Source organism: Fulvia fulva, chromosome 1, assembly GCF_020509005.1.
Source record: "Fulvia fulva chromosome 1, complete sequence".
NCBI classification, from domain to species: Eukaryota; Fungi; Ascomycota; class Dothideomycetes; order Mycosphaerellales; family Mycosphaerellaceae; genus Fulvia; species Fulvia fulva.
The window spans coordinates 9014547-9033050 of record NC_063012.1 but is presented as its reverse complement, the minus strand read 5'-3'; the positions used below and the strand labels follow the sequence as shown (position 1 = coordinate 9033050).

The 18504-nt window shown below is 53.7% G+C and overlaps 4 protein-coding genes across 4 annotated transcripts; 1 reads left to right on the top strand and 3 right to left on the bottom strand.

The window, feature by feature from the left end:
- Positions 1-1981: 1981 nt before the first annotated feature.
- On the bottom strand, positions 1982-5786 carry CLAFUR5_01812 (Putative fungistatic metabolite; the record flags this gene model as incomplete). Its single annotated transcript, XM_047900960.1, has 2 exons — positions 1982-5453; positions 5509-5786. 2 exons carry the CDS (start codon positions 5784-5786, stop codon positions 1982-1984), a joined length of 3750 nt encoding a protein of 1249 aa, XP_047755320.1.
- A 5443-nt stretch (positions 5787-11229) lies between these two features.
- On the top strand, positions 11230-12112 carry CLAFUR5_01811 (uncharacterized protein; the record flags this gene model as incomplete). Its single annotated transcript, XM_047900959.1, has 2 exons — positions 11230-11743; positions 11793-12112. 2 exons carry the CDS (start codon positions 11230-11232, stop codon positions 12110-12112), a joined length of 834 nt encoding a protein of 277 aa, XP_047755323.1.
- A 480-nt stretch (positions 12113-12592) lies between these two features.
- Positions 12593-14492, bottom strand: CLAFUR5_01810 (uncharacterized protein; the record flags this gene model as incomplete). Its single annotated transcript, XM_047900958.1, has 6 exons — positions 12593-12755; positions 12817-12961; positions 13018-13797; positions 13853-14238; positions 14297-14410; positions 14461-14492. 6 exons carry the CDS (start codon positions 14490-14492, stop codon positions 12593-12595), a joined length of 1620 nt encoding a protein of 539 aa, XP_047755322.1.
- A 474-nt stretch (positions 14493-14966) lies between these two features.
- Positions 14967-18052, bottom strand: CLAFUR5_01809 (putative sterol O-acyltransferase 2; the record flags this gene model as incomplete). Its single annotated transcript, XM_047900957.1, has 3 exons — positions 14967-16217; positions 16332-16369; positions 16444-18052. 3 exons carry the CDS (start codon positions 18050-18052, stop codon positions 14967-14969), a joined length of 2898 nt encoding a protein of 965 aa, XP_047756440.1.
- Positions 18053-18504: the final 452 nt, after the last annotated feature.

Here is an 18504-nt window from a genome sequence, read left to right as displayed (position 1 = left end):
GTGGCTTAGCTTTCGATCTCATGCAGGAACAGAGATACATCTGGCCATCAAGGTTTGGGACTCTTCACGCATCCCGCAGTCTCGGTATTGGTGTCTTTGTCGAAAGCATTTACAACCAGTTATCGGGCCGTTTCTACTTAGGTGGAAGTTTCTGCTTCAATGCACAGTCTGGTATCTCTGCCATCGTTCTTTTATCGTCTCCTCGTGATCGTACATCGTCCCAACGTCCATGCCGCACCTCCTTCACCCGCCTGACTGCCGCCATTCCGTGTAGGGCTCAGATGTCCTCTGCCTCCGCAAGTTGTCCAGCATGAAGCTCTCATAGTCTTCTGCCGATGTCACTTGCGCTGGACTATCAAGCCACGATATCGGTGACTCAACATCAGAACCTCTGTCCGACACTTGAGAAAATGTCAACCCGTTTCGTGATGACCTTGTCATCTGCAGTCAATTCTTGGACCGATGTAGATTTCCTTCGCACGTTGACGATCCCAAGGCCTTCTGGAGTCTTTATATCTCGATGAGTGTCTTTGTTTGAGGTTGAGCGGACACTATTCATGGCTCGCGAGATGGGATGGCTGAGATATCGGCGAAAGAAGACTCGCAGAGCGGGAGCGGACGCGCAGATGAGTGCAAGCTGGACCTCGAGCTGTGACCAGACGAATACGTCGAATCCTAGCCAGGTGATATCGTAATGTGTCCCAAGTTGCTCCAGATAGTGCGTCCGTACAATGCCGGCTGCTACTACAATGAGGGCGAGTGAGTGACCGACGCAGGGATGCTCTGCAAGTTGCCCGGCATAACGAAGCTGTCTTCACAGGATCAGATGACGCCAAAGCGGTCGTTTTCATAGCATGTACTGCTCGAGAGCATAGAATGATGAACGACTCATGAAATGCAACAGGAGACCAACCACATCCTATCCACGGCGTTGTTACCACAGTCGGCCCATTAGTTCTGCTGCTCCGCACGACTAATGCTCGACTCTCTGCACGAGCACATGTCCTAGCCGTCGATCCAACCATTGAACCAGACTCGCGGGAGACATGAAACACGGTGCAAAGGCCACGATGAGAGCACCGCGATGTGCCTCCACCAAGTCCGGTGGCAGTCTAAGAAGTTGCAAAACCGGGCTGCACAACAGGCACTACGTCGGTGTTGAGGTCCAGTTTTTCCACGCTCCACGGGCATGAGTTGAAAGCCGTACCGGCATGTGGTCGCTCTGGCACATGCTGGAGATGTATCTTGCCGTCCTTTTGCCCCCGAGGCCCAGAAATGTTTCGGTTGCATTCGGTAGAATAGCGATGTCGCATCAAGCCGTTGCGTGCGGCGGGAGAGCCTATGTCAGATAATGCACCGAGATGAAGCATTTGAGCCGCTTCTGACCAGCAGCATCAATTTACGTTAAGCCATTGATGGCATCGATACCTGAGATGTTGGGGAAAGAGGGTCGCACTGCGGTTGGGATATGCCTGAGTGAGTTCGGCGTCACGTGAAAGTGGTTTATGCGTGAAGAAAAGTTGTTCTGCGGTACGTATCCCATTTGCCGAATCTTTTATGCAATCAAGCGAGTGTCGCGCGAGTTTGCCATCTTTTGTTGAGTGTGACTGGTGCCGCGTGACTCGGTGAGGAGTCTTCACGTCCAATGCTGCTGTGTTTGAGTCAGAAAGCTGACCGCGAAGGAAACTGTATTGTAGGAAACCCCCCCCCCACTTCGTTCGGACCGTTGTGCCGAGCACGGCCTGTGGCAAGAGTCGGCTCAAGATCGGTCGATCAATTTCTTACGGTCAAGTGAATCGTGAAGTCGTTGTTCATGATATACGTCGCCCCATGAACTCCAAAAGTCATAGTCGTGAGTACGTGAACACTATATAGCTTGCTGTGTCTATGTCTAGATTCCAATCGCCTTCTTCCAACGCCTTCGCTAACATCATTCGTACAAGAAATCCAAACTCCAGTCAAGGGCAGTCTTGATGCATGCTTATGCTGATGTGCCATTGTTGATATACACCAGTATGCGGTTGCTGCCACCACAAGCCTCCGTCTTGTTGCCGTTGCAAGGATAGTTGCATCCAGCTGACAGTGGGTCATCGCCAGCGGCCACATTGGCCGTGGGTGCAGTCATGCTTCCGTAGCACTCGGAGTAGTATTCTTCACCGCAATAGGTATAGCCACTGGCAGCGCAGGCGTCCAGGCAGTTCGAGATGGTCGCGTTGCTTGCGCCGCCAAAGGCACTCAGGCTAACTCCCCTGCTCAGAGTCCGGGAAGAGCCACTGTCGACATAGCACGACATGAGGTTCCAGGTGTTGTACGATTGGCGTGCGAAGAAAGTCTGCTGCCATGTCGTGTCCTGAACCACACTGATCCTATTGCTATCGCCGCACTTTTGCGTCTTGTCGCCCTTGCAAGCCATATTGCAGTCCGACCATGGCGCAGCCACGGAAGATTTAGGGGCGGCGTTACCACACCAGCACTCTTGACTCCATTCAGTACCACTGTACTTGTATCCCTGAGCTTGGCAGTCCATCGCACATTGCTGTGGTGTTTGCGCGTTGGACGAGCCCCTTGACTTTGGCAGAACACGAACGTTGCTGTCAACGAAGCAACCAACTGAAACAAATCCCGAAGGCAAAGCTTGTGCTTGAGATGTTGATGTCGAGGTCTGAATTGAGCTTGTGGAAGTTATTGATGAGCTCGTAGTGGTGATTGTCGAAAAAGTGCTTGCGGTGCTTGAAGAGGTGGCCGATGGCTGTGTCGCGGTGCTGCTGGATGTAGCGCTGTCAGATGAAGCCTCGGACGAGGTGGTAGTGGATGAGCTAGCTGTGCTAGTGGAAGTTGACGAAGACGTTGAAGAAACCGAGCCAGACGAAGATGATGTGGGAGCGGTGACCACTTTGGCACCCCATACGCCATTGTTGACAGCAGCGCCGAGCTGGGACTTGAGGTAGCACGCAGAGCCGGACAGCGCCACGTCAACGCATCCTGGAGTAGTCGCGCAAGCATCGATACACTGCCGGAAGCTGCTGACACCAAGCGACTTCATATCACCGCCAGCGTGGTCAATACCGCACTCTACCAAGAACGACACACCATTTGACGTCACAGTCGTGCCGTCGGAGCTGGGACAAGTAACGGGAGTTGCTGATGAGGACGGCGGGGAGACACTGCTTGATGTCACCCCTGATCCGGTAGTACTGGAGGTGCTGCTTGAGCTTGCAGAGCCTGACGTGCTGGAGGATGTCGAAGTGGTCACCAATTTGGCGCCCCAAATGCCTCCATTGTTTACCGCTGCTGCAAGGGTCGACTTGAGATAACAGGCCGAACCAGAGAGTGACACGTCGACGCAGCCAGGGGTCGTAGCACACGCATCGATGCACTGTTGGAAGCTGCTCACTCCTAGTGATTTCATGTCCCCACCGGCACGATCGATGCCGCATTCAACCAAGAAGGAAGCGCCGTTAGACACGATTGTGGTGTTATCGGCAGCGGGACATACAACAGCTGTGTTCGAAGCAGAAGCAGTAGTAGAAGTCGTGGAGCTGCCGATTGTTGTTGATGCCGATGATGTAGAGCCGGAAACCTGCAGTTTGGCGCCCCAAATCTGATCATTGGCTATAGCTGCTCCAACATTGCTCTTCATATAGCAAGCTGTGCCATACAAGCTGACGTCGACGCATTGGCTGTTCTGAGCACATGCATCGATACAATGCTGGAAGCTGTTGACGTTGAGACTTGTAAGATCGCCGGCATAATGATCGACGCCACACTCGGTCGTGAAATTCTTGCCGCCGGAGGTGACAATAGCGTTGTTCGATGCTGGACACGAGACACCCGTGCTTTGTGGCGAGCCGGGACTGGTGGCTGTGGCTGCTGTGGTCGTCGATACACTGCTCGGTGCGACCCAGCTTGGGTTCTGATAGACAGTCAGTCTGTTACCGGCGCCGCAGAACTGTGTCGAATCGTTAGCACAGAGATAACTGCAGTCGTTGTCCGCTGTTCGGTTGGGACTGTTCGAGAAGCCGTTGCCACAATAGCATTCCCTGCCGTACTCAGCACCGAAATAACGATAGCCCGAGCAGAAGTTGGCGCAGTAGTCCAAAGTCATGAAGTTGCCTTGAGTGCTCTTGCCAGTCAAGGCACGGGCATTGTTCGCACCTTCTGTATAGCAAGAGGCATAGTAGAAGTCACCGACAGTCTCAGGCGTGCTTGGAGCGGCCAGTACCTTAGGTCGACCGCTTGAGAAGAGCGAGAGACGATTGTACCCTCCGCAGATCTGGCTCGAATTTCCGGGGCAAGAGTATTGGCAAGAGCTGTCGACTACCTGCTGCGCCTGATATCCAAGAGACGTTCCACAATAGCATTGGTTTGTAGCTTCGAGTCCGGCTATGGTGTTGCCGCCATCGGCACAAGTCTGTGTGCAAAGCTCGATAGTGTTGGCATCACTCTGATATGTCATGTTGGTCAAGGTGCGTTGAGTTTGATCCGACCAACAGCCCCAGTACGTCATGTTGCCCGCGTAAGTGTTATTATTGATCGAAGACGACGTGGTATTGAGTGATGGGTTGGGAAACGGGTCGTCTCCGGCTTGTTGTCTGGGATAACCAAAGTCGTAGGCGCGGCTGCCGTTGCCATAGAAGTTGTCCAGGAACAACCGAGCCTGGCCTGCTGGTGAAGCCATCATGCCACCGCCATCGTGGCCCATGTTCACAAAGTCTACTGTGTCGCAATTGCGGCCAGCCGGGTTGGAGCATGATGGAGGAAAAGCCTTGATAAAGTTGAAGAACCGCTCGTTGCGGTCCTTGCCGGTGGTACCAGGAGCGCAAGTCGAAGAGTCGTCGCCAAGATCCTGGGTACCTCTTGCATAGTTGATGGCTTTAGCGTTGAAGTTTGACAAGATGGCAGCACGTCCAGAGGCAACAAGACTCTTTCCATATGTCATGGGATAATCTGTGAACTTGTTGTAGCCCTCCCGATAATCGTCATAGGTAGAACAAGATCCTGTAGGCAGAGGTCGATCCGTGCTTAGCCACACGTAGCTGTTTGGATTACCAATCCAGTACGACACGGGAGTTCTTGTGTTCAGCTGGTTTCCCAGTGCTGCATACCGCTGGACAGTCTGTGCACCGAGAGAGTGCCCTGCAATGACGATCTGGTTCAACTTCGGAAACAAAGTTGGGTTGTCAAAATACTGTATGATTTGGTCCAGAACGGTATACGATGAGGTCGTCTTTGAGCTGTCGGGGTACTGGTTGTTGCCTCCAGCTGACCACTGCGAGCCCTTCCAAACAAGCGCGTTGCTTGTTGAACCTAGACCTGCTCCCAGACCATTCGTCCAGGGAAAGCCAGTGTTTTTGTCGTCACCGTTGGCAAAGTAGGGCGCCATGATGGCCACAGTGTCAAAGTTGACGTTCGGGTCCGAGGTGACTTGGGCCAGAGCAGAACGCATGTTGGACCTGCTCTTGCGTTAGCCTCATTGTTTGCCTGGTCAGGTCACCGTGTTGAACTCACATGTAGGTGCCAGGGTCACGATTGAGGCCGTGAATCATGACCACCGCACGCTGTACATTAGCTTCGACGATTCTCTTGTTATTCTGACCATATGAGTAGTAGTTGGTCAGTGTGAGATTGTTGTTCTTCTTCAACGGGTCGGCGATCCGGAAGTAGGTGGCTTCAGAGCCAGGGACATTGGGTAGTGAATTGGGGATGACGTCTCCTGAGTATTGCTGTGCTTGAACGGTAGCGGAGAAGGATGCAGCAAAGGCTGCGGATAGGATGGGGGTACGCATGTTGCGTGATCAACCTCAAACGAGTGCTGTGGTCAAAATGAAGGAGTGAACGGCGAGCGGTCGTCGGGCTGTTCTTCGCTCAGCCAGCTCGTAGTAAGGCGAAGGACACAGAGCATGGCATGCTCCAGCATTATATCAAGTCCAGGCATCAGCCTTTACAGAGCCACTCAAGGCATTTTCTTGATCGTGCTGCGCTCATCATGAGCTGTACGCCAGCCACAACGCCCCAAGTCCTCAGCCAGATCCAAGATCGTAGCGGCATCCCGTTTGTGGCGACATTAGTGAGTCTAGATACGGCGACCACGAGCACTAGAACAATGCCAGAACGTACCTTGCAGTAGATAAGTCAGAAACAGTCCGAAGAAGTCCAGCTCGTAGCCGCATCTGCTTTAGTCTTGCGCAATATGGGCACCTGCGTTTGCCAAGACAGTTGTGCAGCCATCCGCGCGCACGTCCAAGATTTAGCGAAGAGTCCTCTGCTAGCAGTGCAGATGTGAGCACTGGTGTGGTGTGGCTAGATAACGAGAAGGTGCGACAGGCTGCATCGTCTGAGAGCGGCCCTGACGGTTGTCACTAAGTCCATCATGCCGTTCGACGGGTGTCGAGCTGACGCGGAACAGGACTATGACCAGTGTGGTATCTGCGACTACTGCACAGGCGTCTGCTGGATCACATCAGTGCGTTCATGCTAGTGAGGGTATCTGCACTCTGCAGGATCGTGAGCTGTACAAGCACTGGCCCACCGGCGTCCCATCCGAGGGGATGTGCCCACGTGTGAGGTGGTGCCGAAGATTCATCGAGGCCTCCTAGCTCCATGGCTAGCACATTGCATGATTTTGTATCGCTGGCCACAGCAACAAGCCATTCTCAGCGCATGTACACAACCGTGTGTAGTGTCAGTCGCATGTACGTGGCAGCATCTGAGCAGCTGCGAGGCCATGACACACAAAGGCCAAGTCTTTGGTTGAGTACACTGTTGTCCGAAGCTCGTTGATTGTAGCGAAGGCACTGATTGAATCTGGAGTGCTTGGCGCCTGTCCAAGCTATAGTGGAGAAAAGCGATTGCTGCTGAAATGCAGTAGAATCTTTGTGCAGTGCCAGGGCCACAAGATGGGATGTGGCGTTCCTGGCGGTACTGTCGAGTAGATCCACCATGCACGTGTGATTGCCATGTGCCGGTACCGGATGGTGGTTGATGCGCGCCGATACCAAGCACCTTACCGAGACGGCCATCGTATCTGGAGACGCTCAAGGTGAGTTGATGGCATAGACCAGGAGGATGGTCGCGCAAAGCCCAGCATTGGCGTTGCCCATTGTCTCATGATACTGAACACAGTCACATACCGCAGCCTCAAACGATTGGGCGTAGGTGATGGTAGCGAAAAGTGAGGGATGAGAGCCTCGCGAGCTCCGACTCGGTGTCTGGGTGCGTTGCGTGCTTGAGTTTCGGCGGCTCGAGACTTGCGACGCCATTTTCGCATAAAACACACGGCGAAACCCTGCTTTCTGATAGAATACCGTCGCATGGCAGCTGCGCAGCCACATCCCATGTCTTTCGCGTGTCGCGTGTCGCGTGTCGCATGACATGGTGGTGAGCGCAAGCAGCTCGTACTTGGGCAGCCAGGATCTGATTTCTTCGGGCAGCAAAGACAAGCAAGAAATCGGCCTCGGATGTTGGTGATGTTGAGGAGACGACAGGTCATCCAAACTCCCCTGCGACAGCCGACATTGAAGCACGGCGACAGTTCACCATCCTCGTTCCTTCGTTCCGCGTGAGATATCGATAGAAATGATGCAGCCGTGTCTCGCGATCTGCTGGATTGGTGAGGTCGATACCTCGATGGCAAGTCTGTGAGTCGTGATGAAAGCATGTGGTGTCAGGCGGCAGCAATTGAAGGAACAACCACTGCCGTGGGTCAGATGGCGATCATTGGCCGGCATCCCTTGCAGCTGGACACACATCCGACTTGTTCGCCCCTTATCACCCCCGGGCCCTTCACTGGGCGACCTGCCCGTGCGGCCATGTTTTGCGCAGCAAACGAGGCGCAGAGTGAGGCGCGACATCATCCATCCTCCTGCCCGCCGGATTGCTGTCCTCCGACTCGACGCCTTCTGTCGCAAACGTGGGATGCTCCATCCTCTGTGACCACGACATGGCACGCACCGTACGCATTCTGCTTCTACCACTCTCCGGTTACGTATGCACATTCTGGTGTGCTGACTGAAACAACCAATGATGCCGCTATGGTGCCTGCAGTGAGCATCAGCTCCACTGCATTGCAGGCGTTCGCAGAAATGCAGGCTCCATCACCAGGCGTTTCATGCCCTCTCCTTGCCATTCTGCCTGATGCTTTCCACGGCTAAGCCTCAGATGCCCAACGGCCGTCATGTTAGAGGCCGCCCTGGAGCCATGACAGGCTGCTAAGCTTCGCCCTTCCACTATGTCGCCTGCTTCAGGCCGCCATATATGTCCGCCCACATCTCAAGTACTTCTGTCGTTCTACTTCAACCTCTCTTCATACAACTCTCCTGAAACACACATCCAAATTGAAGCAACCCCAATAGCTGGACTATTCTCTGATCTAAAGACAACCTGAAGAGTTGGAATCATCGTCTCAAAGTCTCATTCACCAGTACGACACCAAATTCTCGAACAAGGCTATACTCCCGTCTCGAAAAAGGCAACCTCTACGCCGCAGCAAGAAAGAACTCTAGAGTGACCCACCAACGCCTCCAAGCAGAGCAAGACAGATTCGCCACACGAGCTACCGACCTGGCACAGGAACGACCGCAAGGCCACAGCACTCAGACTTTCGATATGCGCTCGGGTATGTTGCCTCCGAGACACATTCTGCAGTTAACGCCACATACTAACTGCCTAGTAGCCATGTCTCGCTCGTCCAGCGACTCTGTATCGGGGGTCTGCACAACCAGTGGCCCAATATACATGCACAAGCGACCAGTCGTTGTTCACCCACCAAGTGGTCCGACCCCAAAGGATCCGAATGAGCCTACCACCGGGGACTGGAAGAAGAGATTATAGAGGAACGAACACATGATGAACGATAATGACAGCAACTGCATAGCGGAGTACTGGCAGCGATGATTATGTCGCCGGGGCGGGATTTTTTGACTTGGATGACACGGGCGTTTGGTGTGTACGCCCGCGGATGGCAAAGGAAAAGGCGCATGAAAGGGCGGAACAGACGCAGCCTCGATGGCGCAGGCATGGAGGATACCCCCAAAATCTCCCGCTGAGGGATGAATGTAGAACAACTGTTATAACAAGAATGACATGGCCGCTCGTGGCATGAAGAGATGCGGTGGATGGCAGTCTACAACTACCTTGGGGAAAGCTTGAAGCCAGCATGCCCCGCTGCCTGCAGATGCAGGACCCGACGAGTCGGATCACTTTGCTGTACCTGTTGTGAATCAGGTGACTTGGATACCATATTAGTCAGGACTTGGCACACACATCCTATATCAGCAATATCTGTAGCCACCATAGATACATCTTATGCAATTCAGAAGGTATCTGATCACCCTTATTGTTTCATGGTTCAGCAAGCTTGTACACTCGTCAATCACCCCTACAACAGGTTATGAGCCCGGGTGCTCCTCTGCCTATTCGACCTGAAGCCTGAATTGTCATCAGAGCCTCCATCAAGGATCAGCTTGCTTTGCTGGTGACCCTGACCCTGCATTTGCCTTACCTGTATCCAATCGATTCAGCAACACCTGCAGGAAGCCGAGGTCCTAAGCATCAATACCAGTAGTACAGCAGAAGAGCTAGGCCCAATATGGAGAGCAGAACAAACAACCACAGCAGCCTGGCCAAATCCGCCAAGGACAACCAGGTGCTGAAGAAGGGAGTCACGCTCCACATTGACCAAACCGCCCAAAACAACTGGTGGGATTATGTTCATTTCTGAAGGTGTTGTTCTATCTCTCTATTCACATCCACACCACCTTGTTCTTCGTTCTGCTGCGTCTATAGTCACAATGTGTATCTACTGCGTTCTTCTGACCCCTGCTGTGGTAGTTCTCAAGCAGCCGTTCACACCGGTCCAAGTCCTCCTTGGATAAGAGCTGATCTGGTCCGGAAGGTGGAGGTTCTGGAAGGTGACACGGCTGTCTTGAGCCTGCAGTGTCCAGAGCATTGCGCACCTGATGCCTTGTGGGTGCGAAGAGCGGTTTGAAGGTCTTAACACGGTCTCTTTGCGAGCACTTGATGCCCTTAAGTCTGCAGTAGTGATAGGCTCCTACTATCTGATTCTTTTGAGGTGTTGAAAGGTGTTTGGTCATCTTGCAGTAGCTTCTCCAATCCAAGAAACAGGTGAAAAGTTTGCGACGGTAGCATGCGACAACAACACCACATATAGCCAATCCAAGCACGACAATTTGTTCAGTGATGTATCCAGATACGTACATAAATTTGCTGGTTGCAATGGGCCTGATATTGGATAAAGAAAACACGATTGAAGATGTGGTGTTGTTTTTTGGTGGAGGTGGGCGCTTTGGTCCGTATGACGCGTGGTGGCAAGCTCAAGTGACAAGCAACCGGGAGGCGCTACTGCCACGCAGCACGCTACCGCACAGCGGCACAGATAGTGTTTGGCGGGGATCCACCCCCACGGCCATGACACGCGCCTACTCGTCGGCTACATGTACCGGTCACCGGTGCTTCGACGATGGCTCGCTCTCGTCAGTGCCCACTCGTGGGAAGCCGAACATGACGGCTGCAGCTGGCCACTCAGCGCGCCGGAAGATGGGCAGTCAGCAGAGAGCAAGCAGGCACCTGCATCGCCATCGCCATCGCCATCGCCATGCAGCCTTCACGTTGACGCCCTGCGCCGCATGCAACATGCAACATGCAACATGTTACATGCACTGCTCTCTCGTCTCCGACTCCGACGGGCCTGCACCACCTACATCATGCCGGCCAGGAAGGAGGAAGGCCGTCGGTCCTGTGAGCCTGTGCCCCAGTTACGTATCATATTTCTTGGATGCCAGTGGCCACGCCCTGGTAGTGACTAGTCGACCAACGCTATTTGCCGTCCGACACTCCCACGACCTGCCCGACCTGCCCTCGCGAACGCCGGCGTGGGATATGCACTGAAGAGCCCTTCCTCGCCGCCTTGACGCTGATTCTGCTCCTCGTCCGTCTGATCACGCGCGACCGCCAGTGCGTGGCCCTGCTAACAAGACCCGCCTGCCTGCACCATGCATCCTCGCGCTGGGCAGGCACCTCTGTCACATGTGATACGTACTTGCCGGCTGGTTGCAGTACATGTACTCACTCCCCCATTCGGGCCGTGCTGCATGACCCGCGCACACTCTCTGCTATAACAACCACCTTCTCACTGCTCCATTCACTGCTACTGCCACACACACACATACAGACACACTCCCAGCAAAAGACCAACCAGACAAAGCAGTAGTCATGTCACCCCTCATCATGGACCACGAGAGCCCAGATAGCTCGCCATCACCACCGAGGCAGGCGCGATCAGCATCCTTCAGCATATCCTTGGCCAAGTACGAGGACATTCGCAGACTGGTCGACATCGAGTTCTTTGCATTCGAGCACGAGAAGACCAACCATGTCCTTTCCTACCGAGACCACAACCAAGCTGCACATCTCCAACGTGCGATACGATCATACCAGCTCCTCATGAGGAAAGCCGCAGCTCTGCACCGACAGTGGAAGGCGGGAAGAACAATCCAGCAGCGACGTGCTGTTCCCGATCTGGAGGCTGCCCGATTCCGCAAAGTCGTTGACTCGGACACTGGCCTGATCATCTCTTGGGCGAAGACGGAGAACCACGCCTACACGGTCGAGGAGCTTGCAAGCCCAGCGGATGTAGGCCATGAAGGTGAGAGCCAAATGAACCGCGACTGGTTCGCGCTCAACGAGAGGCTACGACGCCAGTACATGGGCACCCGGAGACACTGCTGTAAGTTCGTTCTTGCCAAACATGGAAATTCGAGGCTCTAACGGACCAGACATTGGCATGGTCGCCACGCAACCTGCATACCAACATCACGGCGCCGGCACCATGCTTGTACAGAATATTCTCGCCGAAGCAGACGAAGCCGGTATCGAATGCTATCTTGAAGCCACGGACACGGCCAAGCCGTTGTATGAGCGACACGGATTCATGACCGTCAACGAGCTACGGTTCGACCCTGCTGCATACGGCGTATACGGCTACAACGTCGAGCGGCAGACGATAATGGTTCGAGGCGCACTCGACAGCCGTGGGCAGCGACAGCAAGTGCGGTCGTGGGAAGAGGCAGTTCCAGGAGTGCAAGCGCAGCTCTAAGCGATGCAGTGAATACCTTGGGGGTCATGACGTACAGCGTAGCATTACAGGGGAGCGGTGTAAGATGGTGGGACTGGCTCAAGGAGGCGCATAAACTCGGCTCTCGGCGGCGAGCTGCAGTGCTGGAGCAGCAGCAAAAGCTAACGTGCATTGCATTTATTGGGAAAGGTGGGCGGATATATTGATAGCGAGCAGTTTCAGCCAGATTGTGCATATATTGAGCAGGAAGATATACCCGGAAAGTTCTGTTTGTTTGACAACAATTGCTCGTGCGGTATTCATTTGGCAAGCGCGACTGGCGCCCACGGTCGCACAGCAGGCGGGTGACAAGACAAGGGGCGGGCAGGCGAAGTTCTGCTCGTGGACAAGTCGTACAAGCTGGATCAGAGTCGCACAATTACCAGTCTTCCACCCGGTAAATTCAACCACCAGCTGATGTCGACGGCCGAACGCGTACCACCTTCCCAACCCATACCACGCTCAATGTGTCATGATCTGCTTGATCGTGCTCTGATGCATCTTCGCCAACCAGGATTTGGCATAGAAGACCCGGATCCTCCTCCCGAAGGCCATGAAGACCAGGACGAAGAGATTGTTGACCAAGAGCACGGCACAGAAGGCACCAGCAATCACTACGGCGTATCTGGGATCACCATGTCAAGTCGCGCCTTCCTCACAAGCTGCCTTGAGGCAGATCAACATACCCTGACTCCTGCACCCAGTCCAGCAGATATATCCCAAAAGCGAAGCTGATGAGCTGCTTGCCAACGCACATGGCGATCAACGTCTCGGACATGTTGGCATTATATGAGTCGATTGAGTAAGCGAGGACGAAGGTGAAGTATGCGACTGTGCAACACCGTCAGTATTAACACCCTCCGCAACGACAGTAGACATCAACTTACAACTGGCCCAATCCACCATCACAACACCCGCGAAGTACCCAATCCAATGCAAATCCCTTTCCGCCGTCATCCCATACACAATCAACCCTGCCGGAGCAATCAACATCGGCACCAACAGCACGCCCAACCTCATCTCCGCCTCCCTAATCCCCCCATACCTCCTCGTCAACTTCGCCGCCAGCCAGTCAGACGTGAATGTGAACGGCACAGCTAATCCATACCCAATGATGTTTCCCAACGCTATCAAGCCAGAATTCTCTTGGCTCCAGTTGTACGGTGGCGCGACGATCTTCAAGGGGAAAGTGTAGTTGAAGACCAAAGCTCCCAGACCAATGTAGATCCCATAGGTAGTAACAACCCAGACGACAGATGGGACAAGAAAGTATGTAAAGGATCTCGCGGCTGTGAGGAAGAACTCTTCGTCGTGGTTAATGCTGCTCCAGGGTTTGAGGGAGGCGAGAAAGGTTCGGCGGGCGGGCAAATGGTGTTGGGATTGCGTTTCAATGTTTTCGATGTGGTTTTTCTCTAGCTCGAGTTTCTCGACAGAGGGAGTGGGCGGAGGAGGTAAGGGTCCATTCGGTGTGGTGCCGCGCTTGTAAGCCGTCTCCTCTACGAAGAGGAAGGCGAGGACGAGGAGGAACCCGGCAAAGGCGATTTCGACGTAGAAGAAGAGGCGCCAGCTGTAGCCGCCGGAGAGCATGTACCCGGCATACAACGGGCCAGTAGAGCCCCAGCAGAGACAGACGGTGTAGATGCCGAGTTTCGTGCCGCGTTCGTGTACTGGTATGGGTGTGGGCTGTTAGACAAGATCCTGACCGTGGGGGTCTTGACTCACAGAAAAAGATATCGTTGACAAGCTGCACAGGCAATGCTTCACATACCCCACTAGACAGGGTATGTATCACTCGCCACGCCATGAGAGCTTCATAGGATTTCGCTTGGCTCGCACCAATCAGTTCGATCAAGTATACAGCCAGGCTTCCAAGCATGATGGGTCGCCTGCCAAATTTCAGGTACATCGGTACTGTTATAAGAGTTCCAACACCGTAGCAGATGTTCGGGTAGGAGATTAAGCCAGAAGCCCTCGTAGATGAGATGCCGAATTGCTCAGAAAAAATACCGATGTAAACTGATGGGCCTAGGAGAGCTGTATTCGAGAGAAAGGAGTAGAGCGAGCAGATTGTCAGGATTGCCAGCTTCTTCCACTTTTCCCATTGAAGACTGTATGGTCAGTGCTTATGTGCTTGGTGTTCCCAGAGGTCGTGATACTGCAACTTACGGGTCATTGGGGTCTTCAGCTGGCACAGGAAAGAGTGCCTGGCCGTAGGCTGTGTCATCGCCTTCTTTTCCACGTAAGTCAACTGTGCCCGGTACATCGCCTTCTTTGGCATGGCTTTGGCTTGGTCAGTCGTTATCGACTACTCTACAGATGACACTCCTTACCTCTGCACCAAGTGTACCTCATTTGATGCCATAGCAAGAGAAATACTGCAGTGAAGTGAGACTGTAAGACGTGAGAGTGTTGAAGTACAACTGCTGATGGACAATGACCAGAACTTCGGCTTGTGCGACCCCGATAGCAGCCGTCCTTATGGACAAGCTGCGGCTGGGACGGCCACATGGTGTTGAGCATCAAGGCGTGTCAGTATGCGGGGAGACGTGCAGCAGACGAACGGCATCTCGTGTTTAGCGTATTTTGGTCGACTCTAGAGCAGGGCATTGCATGACATGCCACGAGCAACAAGCGTGGTGATAGGCAGGCTCTTACCCCATGGGGAGTGGAAGCTTCTCCAGGGTGAAGTGGTTGCAGGTATGGTATAAGCGACGTCCGTACATCTCCCCCAAGTTCGGCAGTTGTGGTCCATGTTGCAGCCGGAGTATGCTTCCACCGCTACTCACGCCGCACATCCTCTCGAGTCGTGGTATCGTCAACATCACCAAAGCCTTCCTCAAGCTGAGGTTGACTCCTTCACCGACGTTTCTGCTCGTGCCAGACATTCCTCAAGCATCCTCCACAGCTTTTCCACAGCAAGGGATCTCGGTATACGCACGCCGTCACAACCTTTCGGCAACGGCTCTGCCACAGTCCGGCCACATTGACTCTGTCCACCACGAGCAGAGTCACTCGTGTCATGCGCACCTTCAGTGATCACTTTCACAGAGTATCGTTCTCCACCGTTGTCGATGAACAGTTCTGGCGCGAAGATCGCGGCAACAGCCAAAGGATCATGGGTTGGTGGGCCGGCAACGAGCCCAAAGACATCGGCATACGTCTTTGCAAAGAACGTAAGGATCTCAAAGAATAATCGCCGAACGACTGGAACGTGATTCAGTGCCTCTAGGGTGAGTCCTGCTGGCTCGAACCCAGAATTGAAACCATATAGCAATCCTCGTTGGACCTTTGGAGTAGCAAGGAACTGATGCGATAAGTCGAGCGGTACGATGGTTGTCTTTCTTGCCAGTACTTCGTTCCGGAAGACTGCGTTGGCGGATTCTGGGTCAAGCCAGATGTTGAACTCAGCCCACGGCGTCCAGTTCCCGAATCTTTCGCCCTCGCCATCAACGACACCCATTGGAGCATCTGTGAACCCGCCTCCAATTGCGCCACCCATAATACTGACACCGGCCACGTGCTCAGCCAGGTCAGGGTGCACAGCGAAGAGTAGTGCCGAATTAGTCAAAGCCCCCACAGCCACGAGCCATGCAGACTTTGGGGGTGTGGATATCAAAGCTCGGTACATGGCCTCGACGGCCACCATGTCGTCTTTGACAGGCACCGTCGGTGAAGGCAAACAAGTCGTGCCGTCAAGTCCAGTCTCACCATGGATATCTGCCGCGGCGTGCACCGGTCTGCAGAATGGCTTGGTAGATCCGGCGTACACCGGCACATCTTCACGGTTGATGGCTTTCAAGATGGCTCTGGTGTTGTAGGTGGTGTGATTTAGTGGTGCATTGCCGTAGGTGGTGGATATTCCTAGGAGCTCAAGGCCGGGATGGTGCGTGGCAAGTAGTATTGCGAAAGCATCATCGTGACCAGTGTCGCAGTCGAGCCACAAGGGAGTTGGAGTCGCCATGGATGTGATGTAAGGTGTTTGTCTGTAAACGGTGAGTCGCGGGTCACAAGGTTTTGATGAGTGATGTGGGCTTCGGGCAAGTGCGCCGAGCGTTGCGTTATCAGCAAGCCGCTGTGGCCGCAAAATCTGTAATACAATGCTATAGGGGTATCTCGTTGAAGCAGATCAGAGTAGCACATAGAGCGCACATAGCTATGAGAAGTTAGCTCCGTTTGATTTCTTGAGGTAATCATCGCTTACCAGACTCAATCCCAAGATCATGCAGATCCAGAATATGACTAAAAGCAAAGGGTTCAAGGTCAGCAGATGTCTCAGACACACGAAGATGCCTGGCACCCTTTACTTTGCTTACTGTTGTTCAGAAGCTCTCGTCGTTTGATGAAAGGCAACTGTTGAATCGCAACAAATGGAATCTGCAACATCATCAGGACAAATCCGTAGCCTCTGAACTTTCTCGTGATGCAGCCCATGATCAGCTCATGCGCTATGGCCGATATCAGGAACGTCAACCCAGTGGCAGCAGGTTTCGACATGATCCCCCGGCTTGCGGAATAGACATGACGTCTGAAAAAGTGGTGCACAGGTATGTTCCACTCGCGTGAAAATTCCATCCAGTCAGTGCTGTTCCACCAGTCATCGTAGAACTGGCGGTCGGCGAAGCGCGTGATCTCGGCGAATGCGCCAAGGACGTATTCGAAGATGACCATAAACACCAAGAGAAATGTGATCATGAACGGGAACAAAAGCCGACTGACGGCTTCCGCGAACATGAGGGCGCCATCGATGCCAGTCCTTGAGCGTTGTAGACGGAGCCGCGACTCGTCCAGAATCGGGATGATAAACTCCTCGCTCACGACTGTCATGAGGAAGATGCAGCCAAACACTGCCAAAGTCTTGTAGAAGAGCTCGAGATATGAGCGCTTTGGCATTCGAGGATACTCCAATTCATAGCATAGGGTGGGACAAAGGAGGTAGTCGGCGAAGTTGGCAATCGTGAGGTTCTGCGGGTATGTCACATTGCCCATTGGAGAGGTAAGCTCCTTCGCAAGATCCTCGCGGAGCTGTAGTACTGGTGATAAATCCGGCTCTTCTTTATCCTCGTCCTCTCCAGGAGTAGCTTCTGACAAGCGGAATGAGGCCGAAGGATAATGCACTGCCGCGTTCAAATGGGTAGCTGGGCCAATGGGCATGTCGAGCTGCTTAAGACGGATGAGAGTGTCCGAGAGATGGCCATTGTAGAAAGCGTAGGAGTGCATCTTCATGAAAAGGACCAGGGTGTGCAGTGTGAAGAAGACTTGAGCTGTCCATGTCCAGTCACGGAGAAACGGCCAGCCTATCCAGAACCACAGCCACGCGGCCTGATACAGACTTTGGATGATGATGCCTCCTCTCTCCCATTGCAACAGTCCCTTGCTCTTTACAAACAGTAGATGCAGTGGCAGGCTTACAGCAGTGCTGCTACACATCAACACGTCGCTGTAGCCTAGCTCTGCCAGGTCTTTCGTGAACAGCGGCCATTGTCTGAAGTTCAACAAGGCACCGGTCTCCCTTACGTTGCGCAGCATCTGAGTGATGACCATGATCGCGAGGCCAATCCAGAAAAGTACGAAGAATCCTCGAAAGTTGGCATAGCTGGACTGCGGATCGAAGTAGGAGACACGCTCTTGATAGTCGACGGTGGGAAATATGCGCCTCCTCGTGGCTTGTCGATTCGCGCGTCTGGCTGCAGAGGTCGCTTTGACGGAAGGCGGTGCATCGTCGGGCGGTGCTGGGGTGTTGCGTTCACTGAGGATGCCTGCTGCTGCTGCTGCTGCTCGCTGGGCGTTGACGCTGAGCTCGTTGTTGAAGGCACGAGCTATGTGCGGGTTGAGCTTGCGGGCGCGTGTGGGAGAAGGATGGTGGAGGTCGTTGCTGAAGGCGTGTCCGTTGGCGCCGTTCGCCTTGGGGCTGCCGTCAGACATGGTGCGATGTGATGTTGTGCTACTTGAAGCTGTAGCCCGAACAGCAATGTGTCTGTAGCTGTCGAGTGTGTGTCTAGTTCTACGGTCCAGGCCGCTACAGTCGATTACCTACATGTACGCTTAACAGTCCCTGATCATCAACGTGACAAGCAGCAACAGCACCGCCTCCACCAACGATGCCAGGCTTGCATACACTTCACCGAGATATCAAACCACGTGCAAACCTGGCCAATCTGGATGTAACAGATCTGCATCTCCACTTGATATGGTCGATCAGGCGAAGACAGTGAACCTTGTTGCTCTTTGCCATGCACACTGTTCTGCATACAATACCCACTGTCCTGAGGCACAGCTGCCTCCACAGCTCAGCTCACCAACACCCGGCTTTGCTTACGCCCAGCAGAGACGTCCTCTGCACAGCTCCGCCCACATGACATTCCACAGCTGTGTGT